Below are 20,961 nucleotides of genomic sequence, written 5' to 3' on the forward strand. Positions count from 1 at the left end.
TGATAAAATACTCTGATAAAACCAATTTAAAGGGTAAAGGGTTTGTGCTGACTAGTTTTTTGTCACCCAGAGCCAAGATGAGTCATCTGGAATTAGGAGCAGAGGGAAGGCCTTCATCATACTAACTCATAGGCAAGTCTGTGGGTCATATTCTTGATTGACTGATGTGGGCAAGTCCCAGCCCACTGTGGGCAGTACTAACTCTGGGTAGGTGGTACTAAATTCTATAAAAAAGCAGACTGAACAAGCCACGAGGAGCAAGTCAGTAAGCAATGCTCCTCCATGACCTCTGCTTCAGTCCCTGCCTCCGGGTTCCTGGCCTGAGTTCCCTCAGGGATGGACTGTAGTCTGTGAGGTGAAATAAACCTTTCCCCTCAAGTTGCTTTTGGTCATAGCATTTATCACAGCAATAGAAATTTAACCAGAACAGGGTTTATTTTAGATCACAATGCCAAGAAAAGTGTCCTGAAGGTAAAATCCTCACACACAGGGGTCTCCATCTTGTGAAGATAAAAATTCATTTAAAGGGGGAAAGCCAGCTTCAGAGTTCCCTGCTCCTTGAAAGTAGCTGCCTAAGAAAGTGCTTCCCCAAGGCCAGCACACAGAAGCTGATGTGACTGGTTCAAGGGTACCAAGCTCCATGCCAAGCTAGTGGGAAAATCTGACAGATGGAGGATATGAAATTTAGAGACCCTTGATGAGCAGCTGAGGGCTGGCAGTGTGTAGTGGGGTGGTGTTCTTGAGCAGAGATACTAAGAGGCCATTTCGTGAAGTTGTGGAAGGGAGACCTCAGTTATAATGGAGCCTCCAGGGTATCAGAAATGTCAGGACTGTGGGACATCTGTCAAGGAGAGCTGCAGGCATGGTGTGAGGTGGCTTAGAGAGAATCCGTGTGTGTTGCAGGTGGGGGCAGTGTTGGAGAACTCTAGTTATCCAAGCCTTTTGGAGCCTAGCTGATTATATTATGAGCTCCAGATGCTGGATAGGAAGCTGCAGGATTTTCTATTTGCCCTGTTGGATTTTGGTTTTGCTTTGGTGTGATTGTTCTCTACTATGACCTGGTTCTTCCATGTTTAAATATATTTACTCTGTGGCTTTATATGTTGGAAGTGTGTAACTTGTTTTTTTAATTATATAGGAGCTGACAGTTAAGAGACTTCAGACTTTAAAAATGTTGAAACTTTAAAGACTATGGGGCTCTTTAATGTTGGGATAAATATATCTTATATAATCATGAGCCTATGGGGGTGAGGGCAGGAAAAGGAAGGGTTTTTTACCTTTACAAAATTTAAAAAAAAGCTTTTTATTAGCTTACAGTTCCAGAGGGACAGTCCACAGTGATGTAAGAGGCATGGCAGCTGGTGACCCCAGTAGGAGTTTGTGTCTTCAACCCTAAGCAGAGAGAATAAACTGGATATGGGGGAAGGCTATAAACTCTGAAAGCCTGGCCCAGCTGACATACATCTAGCAAGGCCCCACCTTCCAAGGATTACATAACCTCCCAAAGAACTCCACCAACCAGATACCAAGAGTTCAAATCTGTGAGCCTATGGGGTCATTCTCACTCAATCCACCACAAAGGTTATGGCTTCAAAGTGATGTGTTTGACATCCTTCTTCCAAACATCATGGAAGAAGAGGGAGAAAGACTGTAAGACCCAGAGGCCAAAAACAGTGCCTTCTGCATATGACTGGGCCACTGCACTCATGAGCTCACAGAAGCTCTGACTGTCCACACAAGACTCACAAAAGATAAACCTACAAATAATATCAATAAATCAAAAGTGCATTAAGGCGATCAATGAACCTCTAGACAGAACGTTGGGGGGCAGGGAAGAAGAAAGACATAAACTGTCAATATCTGGAACAGGAGGCATTTCACTAGAGAGTTTACAGAATTAAAAGATTAATAAGACAACATTACAAATAACTTCACATAAATTGTATGGCTTAAGTGGGAAAATTCCTTGAAAGACACTAACTGTTGGTGTTCCCTCAAGTAAACAAACAGATACCGTGAAGAGCCTAATGTCTCCTAAAGGAACTGAGTTGGCATTTAAAAAAAATCTTCCCATAAAGAAAATAAAAATGGCTTCATTAGTTAATTCCCTGCAACTTAAATTTTTTCCATTAAAAAAAACTTAGCTGGGTGGTGGTGGCTCACACCTTTAATCTCAGCATTCAAGAGGCAAAGGCAGGTGGATCTCTGAGCTTGAGGCCAGTTTGCTCTACAGAGAACAGTCAGGGCTACACAGAGAAACCATGGCTCAAAAGACCAAAAAACAAACAAACAAACAAACAAACAAAAAAAGAAACAACAACTTTATGTGTGTCTGTGTGAGTGTATGCCACATGTATGTGAGTGCCCATGGAGGCCAGAAGAGGGGGTCAAAGTCCCCTGGAGCTAGTCATGAGCTGCCTGGAAGCACAGGAAATACTCTTAACCACTAAGTCATCTCTCCAGTCCTCCATCCAACTTTTGAAGAAGTAATACAAATTTTACACAAACTCTTGCCAGAAATTGATGAGTTCCTTTACTTCTCAGTTCATTTGGTAAGGCCAACATGACTCTGTTACCCAAACAAATTGATGGCATTATAAGAAAAAAAAATTGCAGGTGAACATCACTCACAAACATAGGCCAAAAAAAATCCCCAAATTTGAGAAGGTTAAATTACGTGTATATAAAAGAACAATTTATTTTAACAAAGTAATGTATTCAAAGAATGCAAAGAAAGCAGGCATCCTGCCTGGGTGAGGGAATAAAAAAACCACTATCATCCACACCTTGACATATCTCTCAGCAATAAATGAAGTAAACTACCGGTACAAACAGGAACTTGAGAATCTCCATGGAATTACCATGAATGGAAAAAACCAGTCTTCCAAAGTTACACACTCTGTGATTTCATGAGATGATGAGTTTAAGGGAATGAAATAGTTCAGTGATTGACAGTGAGAAAGGAGGTGCAGGTGTGAGGAAAGCAGGCACAGGAGAGTCCTCCTGGTCATGGGAATGTTTTTTCCCTGGTTGCCAATATACAGGCTGTGACAATGAACTTGCAAGATGCAGCCCTGGTAGAAGTGGGGGGAAGATAAAGGACCCACAAGGTCTGTCTTGCTTGCAACTGTTTGTTTGTTTTGTTTTTCAAGACAGGGTTCCTCTGTATTGTTTTGGAGGCTGCCCTGAAACTCACAGAGATCCGCCTGCCTCTGCCTCCTGAGTGCTGGGATTAAAGGCATGCGCCACCAATGCCCGGCTGCTTGCAACTGTTTATGAACCTATAACGACTTCTGTTGTTTTATCTTCTGCACAGTGGCTGCACCTTAATCTACTGTTTATTTCAGCCAGCAATTGTAACACCACAGTTACAATCGGGTAGTGACCTGGTGCTCAGGCTGCAGCTCTGTTACTGCCGCTAAAGGTAGCTTTAACTAAATTACTATCATTCTACTTTATAACTAGGACTTGAGATTCAAAGGCTGGGGTGAAAACCTGCTAGCACACACAGCTCACTTTGCTGGCATCTCCCCAAAAGTCTGTCGTTCTTCTCAGCTAAAACAACAACAAAAATCTGTGCTACTCAAAATCCCTCCCTAATACTTTCTGTGTCTCTCTTCTAGATGCTCTTTGATTACTTTCTGTCAACTAGTTGCTTGATGGGCAAGTCCTGTGTATATGTTAATAAAGCACTGTTGGCCAATAGGGAAGCAAGATAGGTGGGACTAGGAGTCCAGGAGTATTCTGGGAAGGAGAAATACAGGGAGTCACGATGTAGCTGCCATAGGGGTAAGAAGTCCGGACCCTTTCTCTGGTAAGATAAATACTTAGATTAACAATTATGGGGTAAATACTTAAGTCAGAGGTAGCCAGTAAGAAACAAACAAGGCCAACAGCTTCATAATTAATACAGTGTCTTGTGTGTTATTTGGGGACTACAACGTGGCAGAGCCCAGGCGACTGGTGGGGAAAACCAAAGCAGCTGGCAAGGAAAAGGCTTCACTCAACATTTGCTAATGCAGCCTCCTGACCCAAGGTTAATTTTATTTAATTAATGCAAATCCAAACTCAGGGTTCACAGTGTGATTGAATGTCCCCCAATATTTCTCCCTTTTATCTAAATAAAAAGGAAAGGTTTTAACTCTAACACAGTAAAACTACATACAGTAAGAGCAATTATCAAGTAAGGATTATATTCACAATGTCCAATCCCTTTGTATCTGGCAAATTCAAAGAAACTACTCTATTATCTATCCTATTTTGGTGAGTCCAAAGTTTTGTACCTAATTTACTTTCTATCCTAACTTGTATTACCAACCCCAAACTATCTTTTTATGCTTCAAAACATTTTCTTAGATAAACAATTTTAGCTTTTGTCTCTCAACCTTATACACTTTATACCTCTGTTGTGAGTTTCTTTTCTGATTTTGGTAACAAAGAAAACTGTAACTATAACTATCTCATGTTCAACTCCATCAGAGACCCGAGAAGGATATAATATTGCCTAAGTGACAAGAAGTTCAGAGCAAATATCTTCAAAACTATAGAAACGACAGAAGTAGCTGGTTGCCTGGACAGTCACCCAAGATTTCTCTGCAGCACTGGGGCATCCATCTTGGGCCTACAGGTCTAGCATATCTGACAGACTTTTCTATGAAGCAGGAATTTTGAATGACTTCCACCTTGGCAAAGTTCAGCAGTCACCTTTTGTGTCCTGCCTTTCTATTTGGACAGCATACTGTCAGCAGTCGAGGCAAGGGCAGTTTTTTGCCTAGTTACTAACTTAGCCACAATAAAAACAAACTCCATATGGAAATTCTTTGATGCCCATCATCCTTTTTTGAAGTAAATTGGTGCTGCTAGGAGCAGACATGTCTGTCATGAAAAGCCTCATGTTATTAAAAAACATCTTAAATGCCATATTCTATAGGTCTCTGAAGTGTTTGAAGACCACCTGTTTAACCTTAAAAATATACCTGCCGGGCGGTGGTGACGCATGCCTTTAATCCCAGCACTCGGGAGGCAGAGGCAGGCGGATGTCTGTGAGTTTGAGGTCAGCCTGGTCTACAGAGAGAGTTCCAGGACAGCCTCCAAACAATAGAGAAACCCTGTCTCGAAAAACCAAATATATATATATATATATATATATATATATATATATACACCTAACATGACTACAAGTTTGATTACTATAGATGACTAACTATTAACCTGTATTTCTTAATTATACATTGCATTTTAAATAAGCTGGATAGGTACACAGCCTTAAACAAGTGTAGAGATGAAAATAACCTTAAATTTTTATCAATATACAAAATCCATACCAATGTAAAATATTTGAGATTAATAGTTGATTTTTAGTTTAAAGTTAATTCAATAATCTACCTTTTATCCTATCCTCTCGAGACTTCCAAATAAAGAGTAATTTGTAGTACATTTTTACATAAATGGCCAAGGGCAAAGAGCCAAGACCTTCTTGAAGAACATGAATAAATATGGGGAGGGGAGTAGCTATAGGCTCTGATAATGGTCTTTAGTGTAAAGATAACATACATTAGGTTCTACCCCCCCCCAATGTAGCTCCTCTATGCATATCCTTGAAATCTTTTCACAGGTGCACCAGGAAACAGGAGGAGAGCAATCCTGTCTGCACCATTTGCCAAGCAGAAAGAAGGCTGGGTGCATTTTCCAAGGTTAATTTTCTGACTCTGCTAAGGTACTGTGGTTATGTAAGATGTTATCGTGGGACTGTTGGATGAACACAGAAACATCCTGTACTATTTTTTGAAACCTCTATGTTAGTCTAAAATTATTTCAAACTTTAAAAACTGGACACATTTGACTGAAAATGGTTTCAGAATTGGGGCAGACAGTGGAATACTAAACAGTCGTGGGAATGACAGGATCTCTGCTCTGTGCATTGACGGGAGCCCTGGGAACATAAGGAGAAGGAAAGTGCAAATCATAAGACAGAGTTTAAAATATGAATTCAAAAGACTCAAAAGAAGTGCAAGTGTTAAGAGGCACATCTAGACAGTGGGAAGAAAAGTCATAGTTTGGGGTTTCTGGGCTGAGGAAGGAATAAAGGGAAGGAAGCCCCCAGGGACATCAGAAATGTTAGGTGTGTTCATAGTGGTGATGGTTTCTTTCTATGTTCCTTGTCCCTCAACAAATGGTCCAGAAGGATGCTATTCAGAAGAAACTCTTTCTACTGGGGTTGCCATGTTAAGAAATACAGTGGCTATTTTTTCTATATCATGGGAATGTCAGATATCTGAGGAAAAAAATACCCCTAAGAGACAAAGGGATGAAAATGTAGGAGAGAGATTTGGAATACAGCAGACTCTTAGTATCTGAAGCTAAGATTCCCACAGCATGAAGACCACACTGTGTGAGCTGAGGCCTGCCCAAGCAACCCAGCTTTCTTCATCTGACCTAGAAGAATCATAGTTGGAAGAATCCTACAATATATTCTGGTCCATGGTTACCCCAGTTGGACTTGGAGGCTCAGAGGTGCCCAGGGGTCCTCTGCCCCATTCCTCCTTTCCAAATGTCCACCCTACTTGCATGTGAAGGACCAGAAATTAAGAGAGAAAGGTATGGGGTCAAATAATCAGAACAGCTAGCCTCGCCCAGAAGACCATGCTTTCTCTGTCATATCTTAACTTGCTTTCTCTTGTCTCAATGATGTCTTCAGGCCAGCATAAGAGAGTGTGGGGAAGACAGTACCATCGAGGAGGTATGAGGTGGAGAATGTGACCTCCTTGGATGCCTTGACGTCCCCTGGCCTTTAGCTCATAGGCAGAGAGGACTGAGTTTAGGAGTATTTGTAGGGATGCCTAACCTCCTGCTATTGATGAGCTTAAGAGTATTTGTAGGGATGCCTAACCTCCTGCTATTGATGAGCTTAGGAGTATTTGTAGGGATGCCTAACCTCCTGCTATTGATGAGCTTAGGAGTATTTGTAGGGATGCCTAACCTCCTGCTATTGATGAGCTTAGGAGTATTTGTAGGGATGCCTAACCTCCTGCTATTGAGACACAATGTTGTCATCTACAAACTTCACACTGGAAAACCAGGAAACAGAAACAACAACAACAAACTGCAAAAAAAAAAAAAGTTAAAAACCCCACTCCAATATCTCACAGTGTTTTACATATGATTACAATATTGTGTTATCCTGCATGGCATGTGGCCTGTGGACAGCGGGTTGAACACATGTGCCAGAACTTTCTTCAGCCCTTGCTTGGTGATCCTGGGATGGCAGTAAACTCAGGGCAGAAGTTGGGTGAAACCTGGGAAAGTTATCCCGTCTGGTGCCAAACAACAGCATGTTTATATCCCAGGGGCATGATCTCCGGCCACGGGGCCTCCAAGCCAAAGAAGAAGGTGAGAATAGAACGGTTACAATGATCTACGTTCTAGACATTAGTTTAAGCTTTCAGTGACTATTACCGAAGCTCTGAGTGAGATCCTTGGGACTCCAGGTGGAGCCTCAGCGGCTGCTTCCATGGAGTTTACTGTGAGGTTTAACAAGCGGTGGGAAACTCTAGAGGGTACAGACTGGGTAAATGCACAAATTTACTGCAGGTTTGGGGTGCATTTTACTCCTGGCTCTCCTTGTGTAACACACACCACACATTCCAAACGTTCCTAAAAAAGCATCCCCTGAATGGCCAGAGGTCAAGGCCAGTGGGCAGCAAGACAGAAAGAGGGGGACTTCGTAAAGCCTCTATTAACTGGATGTTTTAGACTGGGCTGTCCTGGGAGAGCATCTAGTTCTATTCTGGGGTCCGCCCTTTGCTTTCACCTTGCTGTGTGTGCCCAGCAAGTAGAGGAGAATAGGAGGAGCTCATTATACAAACAAACCTAAATAGTTGAGCAGAAGAGTGTAGGCTGGTAGTCTCAGGGTCAAAAAAAGGCTGGGCACTATCCTGGAGCTAGTGGAGCTGGCTTCCATCAGAGCAGATTAGGATTCAAATCAGTGGTTTGTTGTAAGTAGGTCCTGTAAGGGCATCCATCATCTCTCCCACTGGCCAGACCTGCTGCGAACAACCACAGCCCCTCCCCATAAAGAGTCTGGACCTAGATGGGAGGGCGAGCTAGAGGCCACCAGGGGCGACAGAGGAACCTCCCCCCCACCCCCACCCCCGTCTGCACCAGGTATCTTCACATCTTCCTATTGACCACTATACCACGCACTGGCCCTTTCCTACCGCCCCACCCTGCCCGACCACTGCTTTGCGTATCTGTGTCTGAGACGGAGGAAGGGACCCGCATTAGGTGTCAAAGACCAGAAGCAAAAGCCCCCCAGATCACGTAGTGTCTTTTTTTTTTTCAAGGTGGGTGAGAGGAATAGAAGTAGCTAGGCCCAGCGAGCCGCTCCGAGGGGGGCACCTCTCGTAGACACAAGGCGAGGTGGCTCTCCCGGGCGGGCTGCGTGGTGGGGCAGGGGGAGGCTGGCGCGCACGCCCCCCAAGCCCTGCAAGCCCACGAGCCCCGCATGACATCAGAGGCAAGGGAGCTCGCAGAGCGCAGGCGCGGGCGGAGCAGGCGGGCGGGAGGGGGGCGCGTGGCGCTGCTCGGGAGAGCGCTCCTCCGCCCAGCTCGGTCCCTCGCCCCGCTCCACCCGTGCCTAGCTGCCCGCGCCGTGCTTCGGGCGTCCACAGCGCGACTGTCGCCCGTGCAGCCAGCGCCGCCCTCGGCTGCGCCGCGCACCCAGCCTCCTCCCTTTCCGCCGTCGGACACGCAGCCGCAGGCCGGGGCCGGGCCGCAGCTGGGGAGTCAGGGGCGCGCGAAGCCAACCCTTCCCCCTCAGGCTCCCGCACCGCCCGCCGCCTCCCCTCGCCCTCCTACTCTCCCCTCCCTGCTCCTTCGCCGCTTCCTCCTCCTCCTCTCCGGGCCCCAGCTGCCAGCACCATGTCCGCAGGGGGAGATTTTGGGAACCCGCTGCGAAAATTCAAGTTGGTGTTCCTGGGGGAGCAGAGCGGTGAGTACTCGGCTTATTCTCTCGGCTCGGAGCCGAGTCTTTTCCCCATGCCGCCCATTCAGTTACCCCACTGGGGACCCTCCCAGCCCCGGCTCACCAAGGCCCTTCCACGCCCGAGCGGAGGAGGAACGAGATGCAGATGGGGAAATGGGGCCGGCTCGGGTGGGGCCGGGCTGGGGAGAACCCGGAGTAAAGGATGGAGGCGGTTCTGGGGTCAGAGGATGAGGGTGAGGATGGGATCTGGATAGGGGTACCCTGTGCAGGTGCCTCCGGGAGGACCGAGGGCGGCGGCTGGCTCAGTGGCTCTAGGCGCCGGGCTCGCGGGCTCGCTGACTAGCTCGCACTGCGGCACCGGCTGCGGAGCACGGTGCAGGTGTCTGGGTGCCGGCAAGGGTGTGGGCTAAGGGACAGGAGCCTCTCTTGGGAGAACGAGGTGGGGCTGGGGACTAGTTGCCCCCACCCCATCAGGTTGCGCCCGAGGGGTTCCCTGTAAACCCTCCCCGGAACCAGGGGAAAGGACATATCTAGCCCTGGAGCAGATGGCCGCTGAGGAATAGAGGACACGACACCTGTCCCTTTTCAAAAAGAGTGGGTGCAGTTGATAGGGGAACAGAGCACTCAGCTCCCCTGGCTTACATTTGACTGGGCAGAAGGTTCTAGACCCACTGTCCTTCACTAATGCATTAGCCTCTTTGGGGCTCGGGGTGTGGACCATGAGAGTGAAGATTCTCTCTTTAGCAGGTGACTTGGGGGATGGTACAGAGGCATCTCATATCAGGGAGCTTGGCACTGGGCAGAGAAAGGCCTAAGCGACACGCCCTGCCTGGCTTCCCTGCCCCCTCCAGAGAGCATCAGTGAAGCCGGTGGATTCTCCCACCCCCATCTCCCAGCTCACCGCCCTTCTTGGGGGAGGGGAGGTCACCGTGACAGCCAGCCAGAGCCAAGGAGGGAGAGACTAAGGGTTTCTTTGCTGCCCAGGAGTCTCCCCACCCCAAGTATGTGAAACCCAGGCTGGCCCAAGGTGGGAAGCCCAGACTGAAGAGCAGCGACCCCTCTGATACCTGTATGAAGGTGTGGTTCCATGAGAACCTCGGCGATCCAGGAGCCTCATCCAGGGGCTTACAGACACAAGCTGGGCTCTGAGCATTTATTTCTGCTGGAGGAGAAGGGGATCCCCAGGGGGCGGGATCTCCTGTTAGCTGGTTTGGAGGCCAGGAGAAGGAAGGCCGTGGGAGGACCTGGTGGGCTCAGGCACAGTGCAGCTATGACGTGTGCCCGTGGGCTGTGGGGGGTCACATGGCCACCTTCCGTCTGTTGATGCTCAGTACCTGAGATGGAGGCTTGGGATCGGTTCGGAAGAAGTGGTTGCCTGTCCTGGGACATTTCACATCGAGACCAGCCCAGCTAGGTAGTCAGCTGGATCTGATTTCCAGTCCTTTGTAGCGCCCAGTGTCACAGAGGACACCTCCGTTCCCTGCTGTGTGGAAAGCATTTGGGCACACCTCAGCCCTAGGAGGGAACCTGCAGGTATACAGCAGCCTTGAGGTTGTCTTTTGCCTAATTTGAGGCCTCTTGGACACTCAGTTTCTGTCTCTGAAAAGTGGGTGGCTTGAAGGAGCCCTTGTGCCTCATGTTTTCCCCAGTGCCTGGACTATGCTAGAGTCTCAAAGAATATTTGTTTATTATGCGGCTGAACACAGTTCCATAAAGAATCATATGTGGTGAGTTTGAATGAAAACTCTGGGCTCCCTTAGAAGCAGCGCTGATGGGTGGGAACCCCTGTGGAGACTTCTTCCAATCCCCTACAGGTCTGAAGTCCCCAAAATGAGAGTCTACCTTTACACCCATGCTTGTGTGGAACGGGAGCTCCAGGGAGGAGTGGGGAGGGCTTGCCTGGAGACCCATTGTGAGTTGTGAACACTTTGGGAGCAGGAATCCACCTTCCTTTTCCAGTCTGCCAGTTTTCACTAGCATGTCCCTGGGAAATAAGATGACCTTCGATGGGGGAAGCTGCATCCGGAACTTCTTTGAGAAGGAATATGGGCTCAGGGATAGGTGGTTTGGGTGACCTGGTCGGAATGCTGAACTAGTTGGTTGAGGGTAGGGTTCATGGACCTTTGGAACATGGCCCATGAGTGAGATTGACTACTGGCCACCTTGGTCCCTTCTGGCAGACAGCCCAAAGCCCCTGGATAGTTCCTTCCACTTAGCTGTGTCATTTGTGAGTTTACAGAGCTTTTGGCATCTATGAGTTGCAGAGGTTATGTATATCACCAAGCCTGGCAGTATGGAATTACTACCATTGTAGCCCTTGGCTATCTACAGTTTTGCTTGCTAGCATCCTCTGCAGCCTGTGCTGTGGAGGGAGGCTCCTGGGGTCTGATCCAAACCCTGATCCCTTCTGATCAGGAGGTGATCAAGGAGGCCCCTTGCCCTCTATACCAGGGCGCTTGAGCCAGCTGAACTCGGAAGCATAAGCCTGCCAGTCTGAGCTGCGTCTGCTGGCTGGTGATGGGGGAAGGACACGGGTCTCCTGATCTCTGTTCCGGCATTGTGGTGATAACCCTCTAGACTGGTGGGCAGAGATAGCTGCATTCCAAAGAGGAGTGGCAGACTTGGAGCAGGGTAAGGAAGAAGATACGCTGGGGGCAGATAGTCAGTCACAGGTAGGCACGAAGCCTTCAGAGGTACCAAGGAACTGGTTCAAATAGAAAGCCTTTGAATGCCCCCTCCCCGGAACATACCTCCAACCTGGAAGAGAGTGTGACAGCCGAGTGAATGGTGTCACATGGCCTATGGACTGCAGTCTGGCTGGCAGTGCCAGCCCCACGTGGGGTAGCATCCTGGGCAGGTGCTGTGGGCCTCCAGTGAGGTGTTTCCTTGCATCAGGTAGGTCATGCAGTTCTACTGGTGCTCAGGTAGCTTTCTGGGTCTTCCTAACTAATCCTAACACGGATGGCGATGGTGGTGACACACAAGAGGGTCTGCGACATTTGATAGCATCCAGAAAGACAGACAGGAGCAGGTGTCTGGGGGGGAGTGGACCTCCAGGGTTTCTGTCTTCCTCCCAAGCTACCAGAGCCTTCAAGGGCATCTAGACCTCACCATGCACATCTTGGTGTGTGTGGTGAGGAGAGAAGGAAGAGTGGACGGACATGAAGCAAGCTGTCTGCTTTCCCGGGTTGAGCTAATAAGCCAGCCTGTGCCTCTGTAGGCCTGAGTGCAAGGAGTAGGAGTAGATTTTGGAGAAACCCCCCTACTCCCCTTTCCTTAACCTGCTCTGCAGGAAGTCAAGAGTGACTCTGAGGGATCCGCGTTGCTGGTACCCAGTAGAGACTGACCCCCACTTCCTCCAGTTCCTCTCCTATTAAGGGTTGAGGACCAGCTGCCCACAGGCCCACAGCCCTGCTCCCTGCAGCCCTCCGACTCGCCAGCACACAACCGCCCCTTACTAGCATGGCATTGCCTGCTGCCCTTCCAGAAGCTTCCTCCTCCTCTCAACTCCCAGGCCTGTCTTCCCACAAATGGGCACAGCTTTGATTTAAAAAAAAAAGAGCATTTGAAAAAATAACTGATCACGTGCCATCCCATGACCCCCTCTTCTGATGTCTCAGCTAAGAATTTTAAGATGTTTATTAACCTTTGGGGGTACCCAAATCTGATGGAGTCTTAAGCACCTAGTGGGTGACCAGAGCACTTGTAAAGGACGGTGTCTTAGTCATCTGCTGCTTGCCTCCCCCAGCCTGTGGGCTGTGTGTGCTCACCACATATCTTGATTTGAAGATGGTGCCATCCTTGATGTGTGAGATCTGCTGATGGCCCGTCAGCAGATTGACAGCGAAGGAGTCAAGGCGGCCTTGTATAGCTCCCTTCACCCGCCCCCCCCCCCCCGCCTGCCACTTCCTCCTGCCAGAGCGTCTTACCAGGGACACTTGATGTGCCATGGTCATGCCCAGTCACCTGAGATCCTCAAGGATCCCCAACTCCATTTGTATCTGTGAAGAAATATGGGGGAGCTTCCATCCTACCAGGGGCAGGAAAGGACATGTCAGACCAGAGCAGATCTCTTGGGGACCTAGACTAACTGGCCAAGCTGCTCTGTGCCTCAGTTGTCCATCTTAGTTTTTCTATCCTCTTTTCTCTATCCCTACTCCCTCCCTAGCACAAGAGAACCTTGGGTGTTAGGGACAGACCGAGATCCCTTGATTTCTGTTTGTTTAAAGAAGCGTGTGCGAGAGACTCACATAGACACTATGTTGAGTATATATCACTGTGCTGTTCCTGCAGTGAAGCACCCCAGTCAGGCTAGCTTTGTAAGGAAAGCAGGCTTCTTTAGCTCACACCCTGAAGAGTCAAGGGCAAGGTGCTGGCAAGTGACTGAATTCTGGTGAGGCTGTCCTAACTGATGACATCACTGTGGTGGGAGTGATTATGAGAGCATGGTCACATTACCTCAGGAAGTTAGATAGCTTCATCATCCTTTCCCAGCCAAGCTGTAGTGCATCAGAAACCTCTTAATAGGTTTCTTGCCTTATTTATTTGTGTGGAGGGTTGAGTGGGAGTCGGGGGGGGGGGATAGGGTGGTGGGCAAGGGTCTTCATAGGCCTCAGTGGCTTTGAACTCCTTGTGGAGCTGAGGTTGACCTTGAGCCTTCCTACCTCCGCCTCCTGAGTGCCAGGGATTGGATCCAGGACCTCATGCATGCTAGAGTAAGCACTCTATCATCTGAGCTAAGTCCCCTGGCTCCACCTCTAAACAGACCCACTACTACATGAGGGCCAAACCACATCCAGACCAGAGACTTGAAGGTTAACCTGTATGCAGCGCAACAGAAAAATGGCATCAGTAGTGCCAAAGATAGATACAATAGAATTTTCCAGTAGAGAGAAAAGAAACTGGAGTGTGCTGACTGTGCCCTGTAGTGACTACCAGCTTTTGAGTAATAGCATCCGCCATTATTTATAGTCCCTAAATAGTTATAAATCATTTTAAAATGTAACAAGATAACCTCCTGTCCTTTTCTTACACACAGCACCCTCTAAAATTGGTCCATGTTGCCCTGATACTGCAGACCATCCTTGGCAGACCCAAGAGAGATAGATGTATGTTGCATTCAGCCTGCACTCCCCACCCACTTTCCCCATTCAGTGTCTCTCACTGTTGCTGGACACACAGGGCTGCCTGGTCTCCATATAAATACTAAAATCGATGGGCAGAACCATGGAGGGAAGCGAGAGGTTAGATAAAATAGCAAAAGCCATAAATAGGGGACTACTATCCTGGACATTGTGTGTGTGTCTGTCTGTGTGTGTCTGTGTATCTGTGTCTCTGTGTGTGTATGTGTCTGTCTGCCTGTCTGCCTGCCTGTCTGTCTGTCTTCCTGTCTGTGATCCTTTATTGTGTCTTACTGTGCAGAAGGGAATATGGAGGAACTCTTGGTGGAGGTTGCCAGGGAGAAGTACCAGACACGCCCTGAGATGGGCAGTTCTTTTGTTCCAGCCAGAAATACAGGCTGCTGGGAAACCGGGCTCTAGGCAGGGCCTGGGGACTTGAAGTCCCAAGGGGACTGGGAATGGCAGGCAGTCTTTGTTTCTAGAACCAGGGAAGGGATGGATGCTGGGCTCCTGAGGAGGTCTATATTATATGCCTGGGCTTCAAAAGTCAAAATTTCTTCTTTATTTCTATAACTTTTCCTTGAAACTAAGAGGGATCATTTTAAAAAGTAAAATTTTTGTTGCCATGAGTACTTTTCATGACTTTAATAATGTAGTTTATTTTTAGTATAAAAACATATTTATCCTGTTCTCTTGGTAACAAGACCAGTGGGAGCTCAGGTAACTGGGGCTACGTGCCTTGGCCTGGCACTGTCTCGAGGGGGTGACATACCCAAGCAACAGGCCTGGGTCCTGAAGGACACAGATGATAGTGTGGCCCCGAGGGCAGAATTGGTTCTCTACAGTGGTCTCCAAGAGGGCTGGGGAGATGACTCAGCCACTAAAGGCTGGGCTCACAACCAGAGCTAAAGTGGTCTCCAAGAGGCTCATAGAGCAGCTGGTTGTCTGTGTCCTTCCCCGTTAACCTCAGGTGGGGCCGGTGCCTCTGGTCTGCCTGTACCAGGCTCTCCAGCAGCACTTTGTCCTTTGCTGGTCACCCATGATAGACATGTGGTAGTAATCACTGCGGTTCATGAGGCAGTGGCTTGGAGAGGGAACAAAACTAATATTTGGAGCTGGGGCGGAAGGGATAGCTTGGTCAAGCACAAAGAACTTTTTTAATCCCCAAAACTCACATTAAAAAGTGGGGTATGACCAGGTGGTGGTAGTACACCCCTAGGCAAGCCCCAAGCCAATGAGGGACTCTGCCTCAAAAAGGGGGCGGTTATGTCTGAGGAGTGACACTTAAGGTTAAGGTTGTCCTCTGACCTAACACACACACACACACACACACACACACACACACACACACACACACACACACACACACAATCACACTCCCGACACCAGCATTTAGACCAGGTCATTGTCAAAGTCAGGCCTAGGCCCAGGAGCAGGGACAAAAAGAACATTGAGGTCTTAGGAGCATGAGGTCTGCCATAAATAACTCAGAACTGTGCCAATCACCTTGCTCATGGAACAGGCCATGAAAGGGATTGGAACCCCGTACAGGGAGGACAGGCCTTCAGGAAGGCCTTCCATGCAGGAGGCTAGTGGTTCTGACACTGGGTTCCAGACACTTTGTCTCCCCACACAGTGACTTGCTTACTTGGGATGGTTTGACGGAGGCCAGTAGAGAATCAGCCTTCAGCTTAACTCTGCTGGGCACCTGCTGCCCAGGGCCCAACTGGGAACTGTTTACCAATACAGGATGAACCAGTAAAATGAAGTGTCAGCTTGTCAAACCACCTGCTGTGAACTACCACATTTTGGGGGGGGGTAGGCAGTCTGCAGTGTCCTGGAGACACAGATGTTATTTGTCCCCAGCTGCTGGTGTTAAATGAGCCCCAGCCCCACTCTGGCTTCCCAAGGCTCCTGGGTGGGGTGGCTTGTTGGGCCAGTGGAACTCAGACTCTGCTTCTGTGATTCTGTGCTGGCACCAAGCATGATGGCAGGCACGCAGTCTGGAGATGAGCGTGCTGCCGGCACGAGGGACTGCAGGGGTGGCCGTTAGGATCAGGGTTAGCCAGCTCTGTAGAGATAGATTCACACCACACACACACACACCACCCCCACCTGTGACCACACCCTACTTTGGCTCCTCTCTCCTGACGTGTTTCCAGACCTGTTTGGTCCATCCTCTACTTCCTGTCACCAGCATCCACAAATGGATGACCCAAGACGGAGGTAGACAGGAAGGTGACTGCTCTCAGGCACCCGGGGCTCAGATAAGGAAAGAGGCGGGAGCAAGGCAGTGTAGTGACCCTGCCTAAGCTCCTGCTCCAGCCATCACTGTGTCGTCAGCCGTCACTGTCTGCGTGGTGTCTGAGGTGCAGTAGGACCGTGCTTGCTTTTTCCTCAGTTCATGACCTTGCTGGAATTTCACAGAGATCAGATGTGTGAGTACACAGCACTCGGTTGAAGCTCGGCTGCCAGCTGGCTCGGTTAATAAAATCGTGACAGAAGCCTCCCCCTCCCCGCCTCCCCCTGCAGCTGTTAGGGAAGGTGCTTAGGTGCATGGAGCATTTCCGCAGGTGAGCTGCGGCCCACAGCCTCCTGACCTGACAGCACAGTTGCTCATCCCACTTGACAGCTAAAGAAATGGAGGCCTTGAGAGGAGGAGGCGCCTCTGTATCCAGTAGAACCCAAAGGCAGCCTCTGTTAAGCAAGAAAGAGACCTGGGCCTCTGGCTCAGTGTTTGTCCCTGCTCATCCCCCCTCAGTGGCAGGAAGTAGCACCCACTCACCAGCCTACCCCCTCGAGGGCCACCAAAGCCCCTCATGGGAAGAACACTTTATGCTCCCCAAAGAACTGCAGGGCAGAAGCTGTGAGTGATGTGACTTGAGGCACATGGACTGTTCAGAGCAACACTTGGCCTAAGGTAAGTGGGAAGAAACTCTAATTATTCTAAACAGGAAGCGTTATACACAGAAGCAAGGCTCTGGCCATGGGCTGCTTGAGGGAGCCACAGAAAGCTTCTTGGGGGGCGCAGGTGGGTTATGGTGAGTGGGAAAGCCCCTGCAGGCATGGAGATGCAGGGGACAGAGGACCCCACTGTGCCAAGGCGGTAGAAGGCTTGGGGCCTGGCTCAGGGCTGCTGGACTCTGGGGGCCTGCAGGTGTGGAGAGAAGCAGGTGTAGGGGTTGAGCCTCCAGAAGATGGCAGGGCCAGACCTAAGGGGCCTCCCTTATCTTCCCACGCTGGTATCTGAGCCTCTGCTGTAGAGAGTGGGGACCAGTGGAGGCTTGGGCAGAGGAGTCTCACGCTCATGGTTAAGAGAGGAAGACAGAACGTGGCCCATTTGAAGGTTCAAGAGACTGAACTGGATTAGACAGAGGACTCTCAGAGCACAGAGTGGGCTTTGGGAGGCATATGCTCAGTCCTCTGCCTGGCTCGAATGGGCAGGTATTTTCTCTCAGTTTGATCTGCAGAGAAACGCCTCAGGACAATGAAAGCAGTAGGGGAGGACTCCCAGCCTTCTCTCACATGGCCCTCAGATGTCTCAGCATCAGCCACCCCGAGCTCCCTCTCCTGTCTGCCTTGCCTCCACAGTAGCCTGGGGCTCCTGACTGCTTTGACCTTGGGGGCAGGGGTGTTCCAGGCTGCAGTAGTCCTTCCAGACTCTTCTCTGCCGGCTGCTCAGGCAGATGCGGCACATGGTGAGCAGTGGGTACTGGGCCTCTGAGCAGCCTCCTGTTGGGGGGTGCTTGTCCCACACTTCCTCTGCTTCCTCCTCTGCTGCTGTCCCCCTTCAAGATTAGGAGATCTGAGAGCACAGCGCAGAGGAAGAGAAAGTGCTCACCCCTGCCTTGGAGACCCACACCTAACCTTACACTGCTTGCTCCAGAAGCCAGGATTGAGAGCCAGGAGCCTAAGTGGAGGCCTCTCTTAACCCACCCCTAACTGGGAAAGAGCAGCCTGTTGGAATCAGCTGGGGACTGGTTTTCAACCTTGATGACCCCGTGGCCTTTGCTCCCTGCCCTTCCTGTCTTGGCAGTTTTCCCATGCAATGGAACGCCACCTGGTATAGCCTCGTCAGCATGGATGTAGTAGCCCTGGTTGCTTATCTGCAATGACAGTATCTCATAGTGACACTCATGGCCCCTCAGACAGCACCAAGTCGTCACCTCTGAGGGCAGGGTGGGTGAGAACTCTCTGCGTTGGTGCTCAGCAGAGGAAAAAGGCACAGCTTGTTCAGTCTCTTCTGAGTCTCTTTGTCCCCATTTCTGGGACAGGCATGTGTGGGAACTAGAGACCCATCCCTGGTTCAGATTGCTGTAGCTGTGACCTGTGCACCAGAGCCAAGTTCCAAGGAACAGGCAGATAAACTTCTGGAAAAAAATGTTCCGCCTTGACCCTGTGGTGAGCAGGGAGTAGGGCATAGGACTGAGCAATCTCTCTCTCTCTCTCTCTCTCTCTCTCTCTCTCTCTCTCTCTCTCTCTCTCTCTCTCTCTCTCCCTCCCTCCCCCAAGTGCGGTGAGCAGGCCAGGAGGGAGCCACAGGTATAGCCAGATGGAAGAGAGAGTTGGGGGGAGGGAGGGAGAGAGAGAGAGAGAGACCTAGAGAGACCTAGAGAGACCAAGGGTGTGCTGAGTCAGGGAAGGTGTGCTGGCTGCCTCCAGCACAGGCCAGCACAGCAGCCACACCCCTGACGCACAGGCCAGCACAGCAGCCACACCCCTGACGCACAGGCCAGCACAGCAGCCACACCCCTGACGCACAGGCCAGCACAGCAGCCACACCCCTGACGCACAGGCCAGCACAGCAGCCACACCCTGACGCACAGGCCAGCACAGCAGCCACACCCCTGACGCACAGGCCAGCACAGCAGCCACACCCCTGACGCACAGGGCTTGCTGGCTCCCCTGGGGCATCCTGAGCCAGGGTGCTTGATGGCTCTTGGGAGTAGCGCTGTCCACCCCCGGGTGCTGACCAAGTCCAGTCACAGGCTCTGGCACACTGCTGCTGACTCTTGGGCTTAGGACATCGTGACCGTGAAGGACAGACCATGGCTGTGAAGGGAGAAAGGAAGACTCCAGCTGGTGCTTCCTGGGGGACTTCCATCAGCCCCACTGTCCCAGTGCTTCCTGTGGGGATTCGAACGGAGGGGGTGCTGAGCTCCACCTCCTCCTCCCCCAGGGGTTTTTGCTGCTGCTGTGACCCTGCAGATCAACACTTACCCTGGTGCCTGTAATAAAGTCACAGCTAGGGACTGAGCTGTCTGTCTCCTGGCTTCTGCTCTTGCTGTAGAGAACACCCCCAAGGAAGGGCTTCCTTTTGGGGAAAAATCACTCCCAAATCATTTCTGAGTTCTTAACACATCCCACATGCAGCCCTAGGGTCTGTGTGTTCTTGATTCTGATTCATTGGTTTCCTCCACCTTTGCCACACCCCACCATAGTGCTGCAGGCGGATCACAAGGAGCAGGAGGCCTGACAGGGAAGGCGCCTGGCCAGTCCTGGTCCTTTCCTACCCACACCAGAAAATGGCAGAGTCCCACGTGTGGGGCCAGGAGGAACAGAAGGGCTGCTGGAGGTGGCGCTGGCTGGTGTCTGCTGATTGGGGGCCCCAGCTGTGGTGTGGGGAGCTGGACAGAGGTGTACACCAGTGCCTGGACCAGCAGTCATTGCAGAGCAGCCCTTCCTTCGGCAGGCTGGGGGAAACGTCAGAAGGCCAGGAGACCTGCGAGGTACTGTTCCAGGGGGTCAGCCCAGTTCACAGCAGTAGGAGGGGGAAGGGAAAGGCATTCCCTCTGAGCTTGTCTCTGTGAGTCCCATCTTCCCAAATACCCTTCTCCTGAGTGTAGATGGAACTTTGTGACTTGCTGCTAGCCCATACAGTATGGTAGAGGTGGCAAGGGTCACTCTTGAATTGAGTCATGTTATTGGGAAAGGTAACAGGATAGTTTGTCCCTTGACTATGTGTTTTTATTCATTAATTAAAATGTACTATGCTTTTAAAATGTCATACTGTAAGAATGTGCTTTGATCAGATGCACCTCTTATTTCCCCCACTCCACTGCCCCCAGGGGACCACACCAGGTGTCTCTCTCCACTTCTCTCCACCATACGTTTTTGAGACAGGGTCTCTCAAAGAACCTGGAATCATTGATTGACTAGATTAATGGTTCAGTGAGCCCTGGGAATTCTCCTGCCTCTACCTCCTGTGCTAAGATTTATTATAAGTATGTGCTTCCTGAAAAACAAAACAAAACAAAAAACAAAAAACCAGCACCTGGCTTTTCACATGGGTGCTGGGGTCTGAACTCAGGCCCTTAGGCTTGTGTGGCGAGCCCCTTAGCCACCGAGCCGTCTCCACAGCCCCTCTCGATTGTTCTGTTAGAAAACTATTTCTCCATGCCTCAAAGAAATAAGCTGCCATACTGTATATAAGACTGTGTAAAGAGGGACTTGGTGGCTGGGAACTGTGGCTGGTCTCTAAGTGGAAAGTGAAGCCACCAACCAGCAAGAGAATGAGACTCTAGTCCCACAACCATGAGGACCTGAATTCTTGGCTTCAACTTTCTAAGTCTGGAGGAGGACTCTAACTCCAGAAAATGAATAACAGACTGTTTGTGACCTTGTGAGATCTAGTAATTGTTACACAGCAACAGGTAGCTTGCACAGAGGAGAGAAAGATTTTCAGGTGTGGGGATGTGGTAGGGTGCCTTTATCAGAAGGAGTGGAGCTCTTGGGAGGGATCCATGACCTGATCTGGGTTAAGCAGCTGCCCATGCCCGACCTATGAAGCCCTGATGCATGATCTGCTTATGTTCTCCATGTGGCCCCAAATAAACCGCTGTCACACGCAGGGCTGGA

General features: G+C 50.0%; 1 protein-coding gene and 1 long non-coding RNA gene across 2 annotated transcripts in view; one reads left to right on the forward strand and one right to left on the reverse strand.

The window, feature by feature from the left end:
* Positions 1-1,287: 1,287 nt before the first annotated feature.
* On the reverse strand, positions 1,288-10,439 carry LOC121137581. Its single transcript, XR_005874878.1, has 2 exons — positions 10,051-10,439; positions 1,288-1,392 (listed from the first exon to the last, which is right to left on the reverse strand). It is a non-coding gene; the product is annotated as an uncharacterized LOC121137581 (long non-coding RNA).
* The window catches only part of Rab6b (RAB6B, member RAS oncogene family), a 60,721-nt gene continuing 48,335 nt past the window's right edge, over positions 8,576-20,961 (forward strand). The window contains exon 1 of the mRNA XM_040740157.1: positions 8,576-8,989. Coding sequence (XP_040596091.1) covers positions 8,920-8,989 — 70 coding nt within the window. The 5' untranslated portion in view covers positions 8,576-8,919. The remainder of the gene's footprint in view (positions 8,990-20,961) is intronic.

This window comes from Mesocricetus auratus, unplaced genomic scaffold, assembly GCF_017639785.1.
Source record: "Mesocricetus auratus isolate SY011 unplaced genomic scaffold, BCM_Maur_2.0 Super-Scaffold_100691, whole genome shotgun sequence".
Lineage (NCBI taxonomy): Eukaryota > Metazoa > Chordata > Mammalia > Rodentia > Cricetidae > Mesocricetus > Mesocricetus auratus.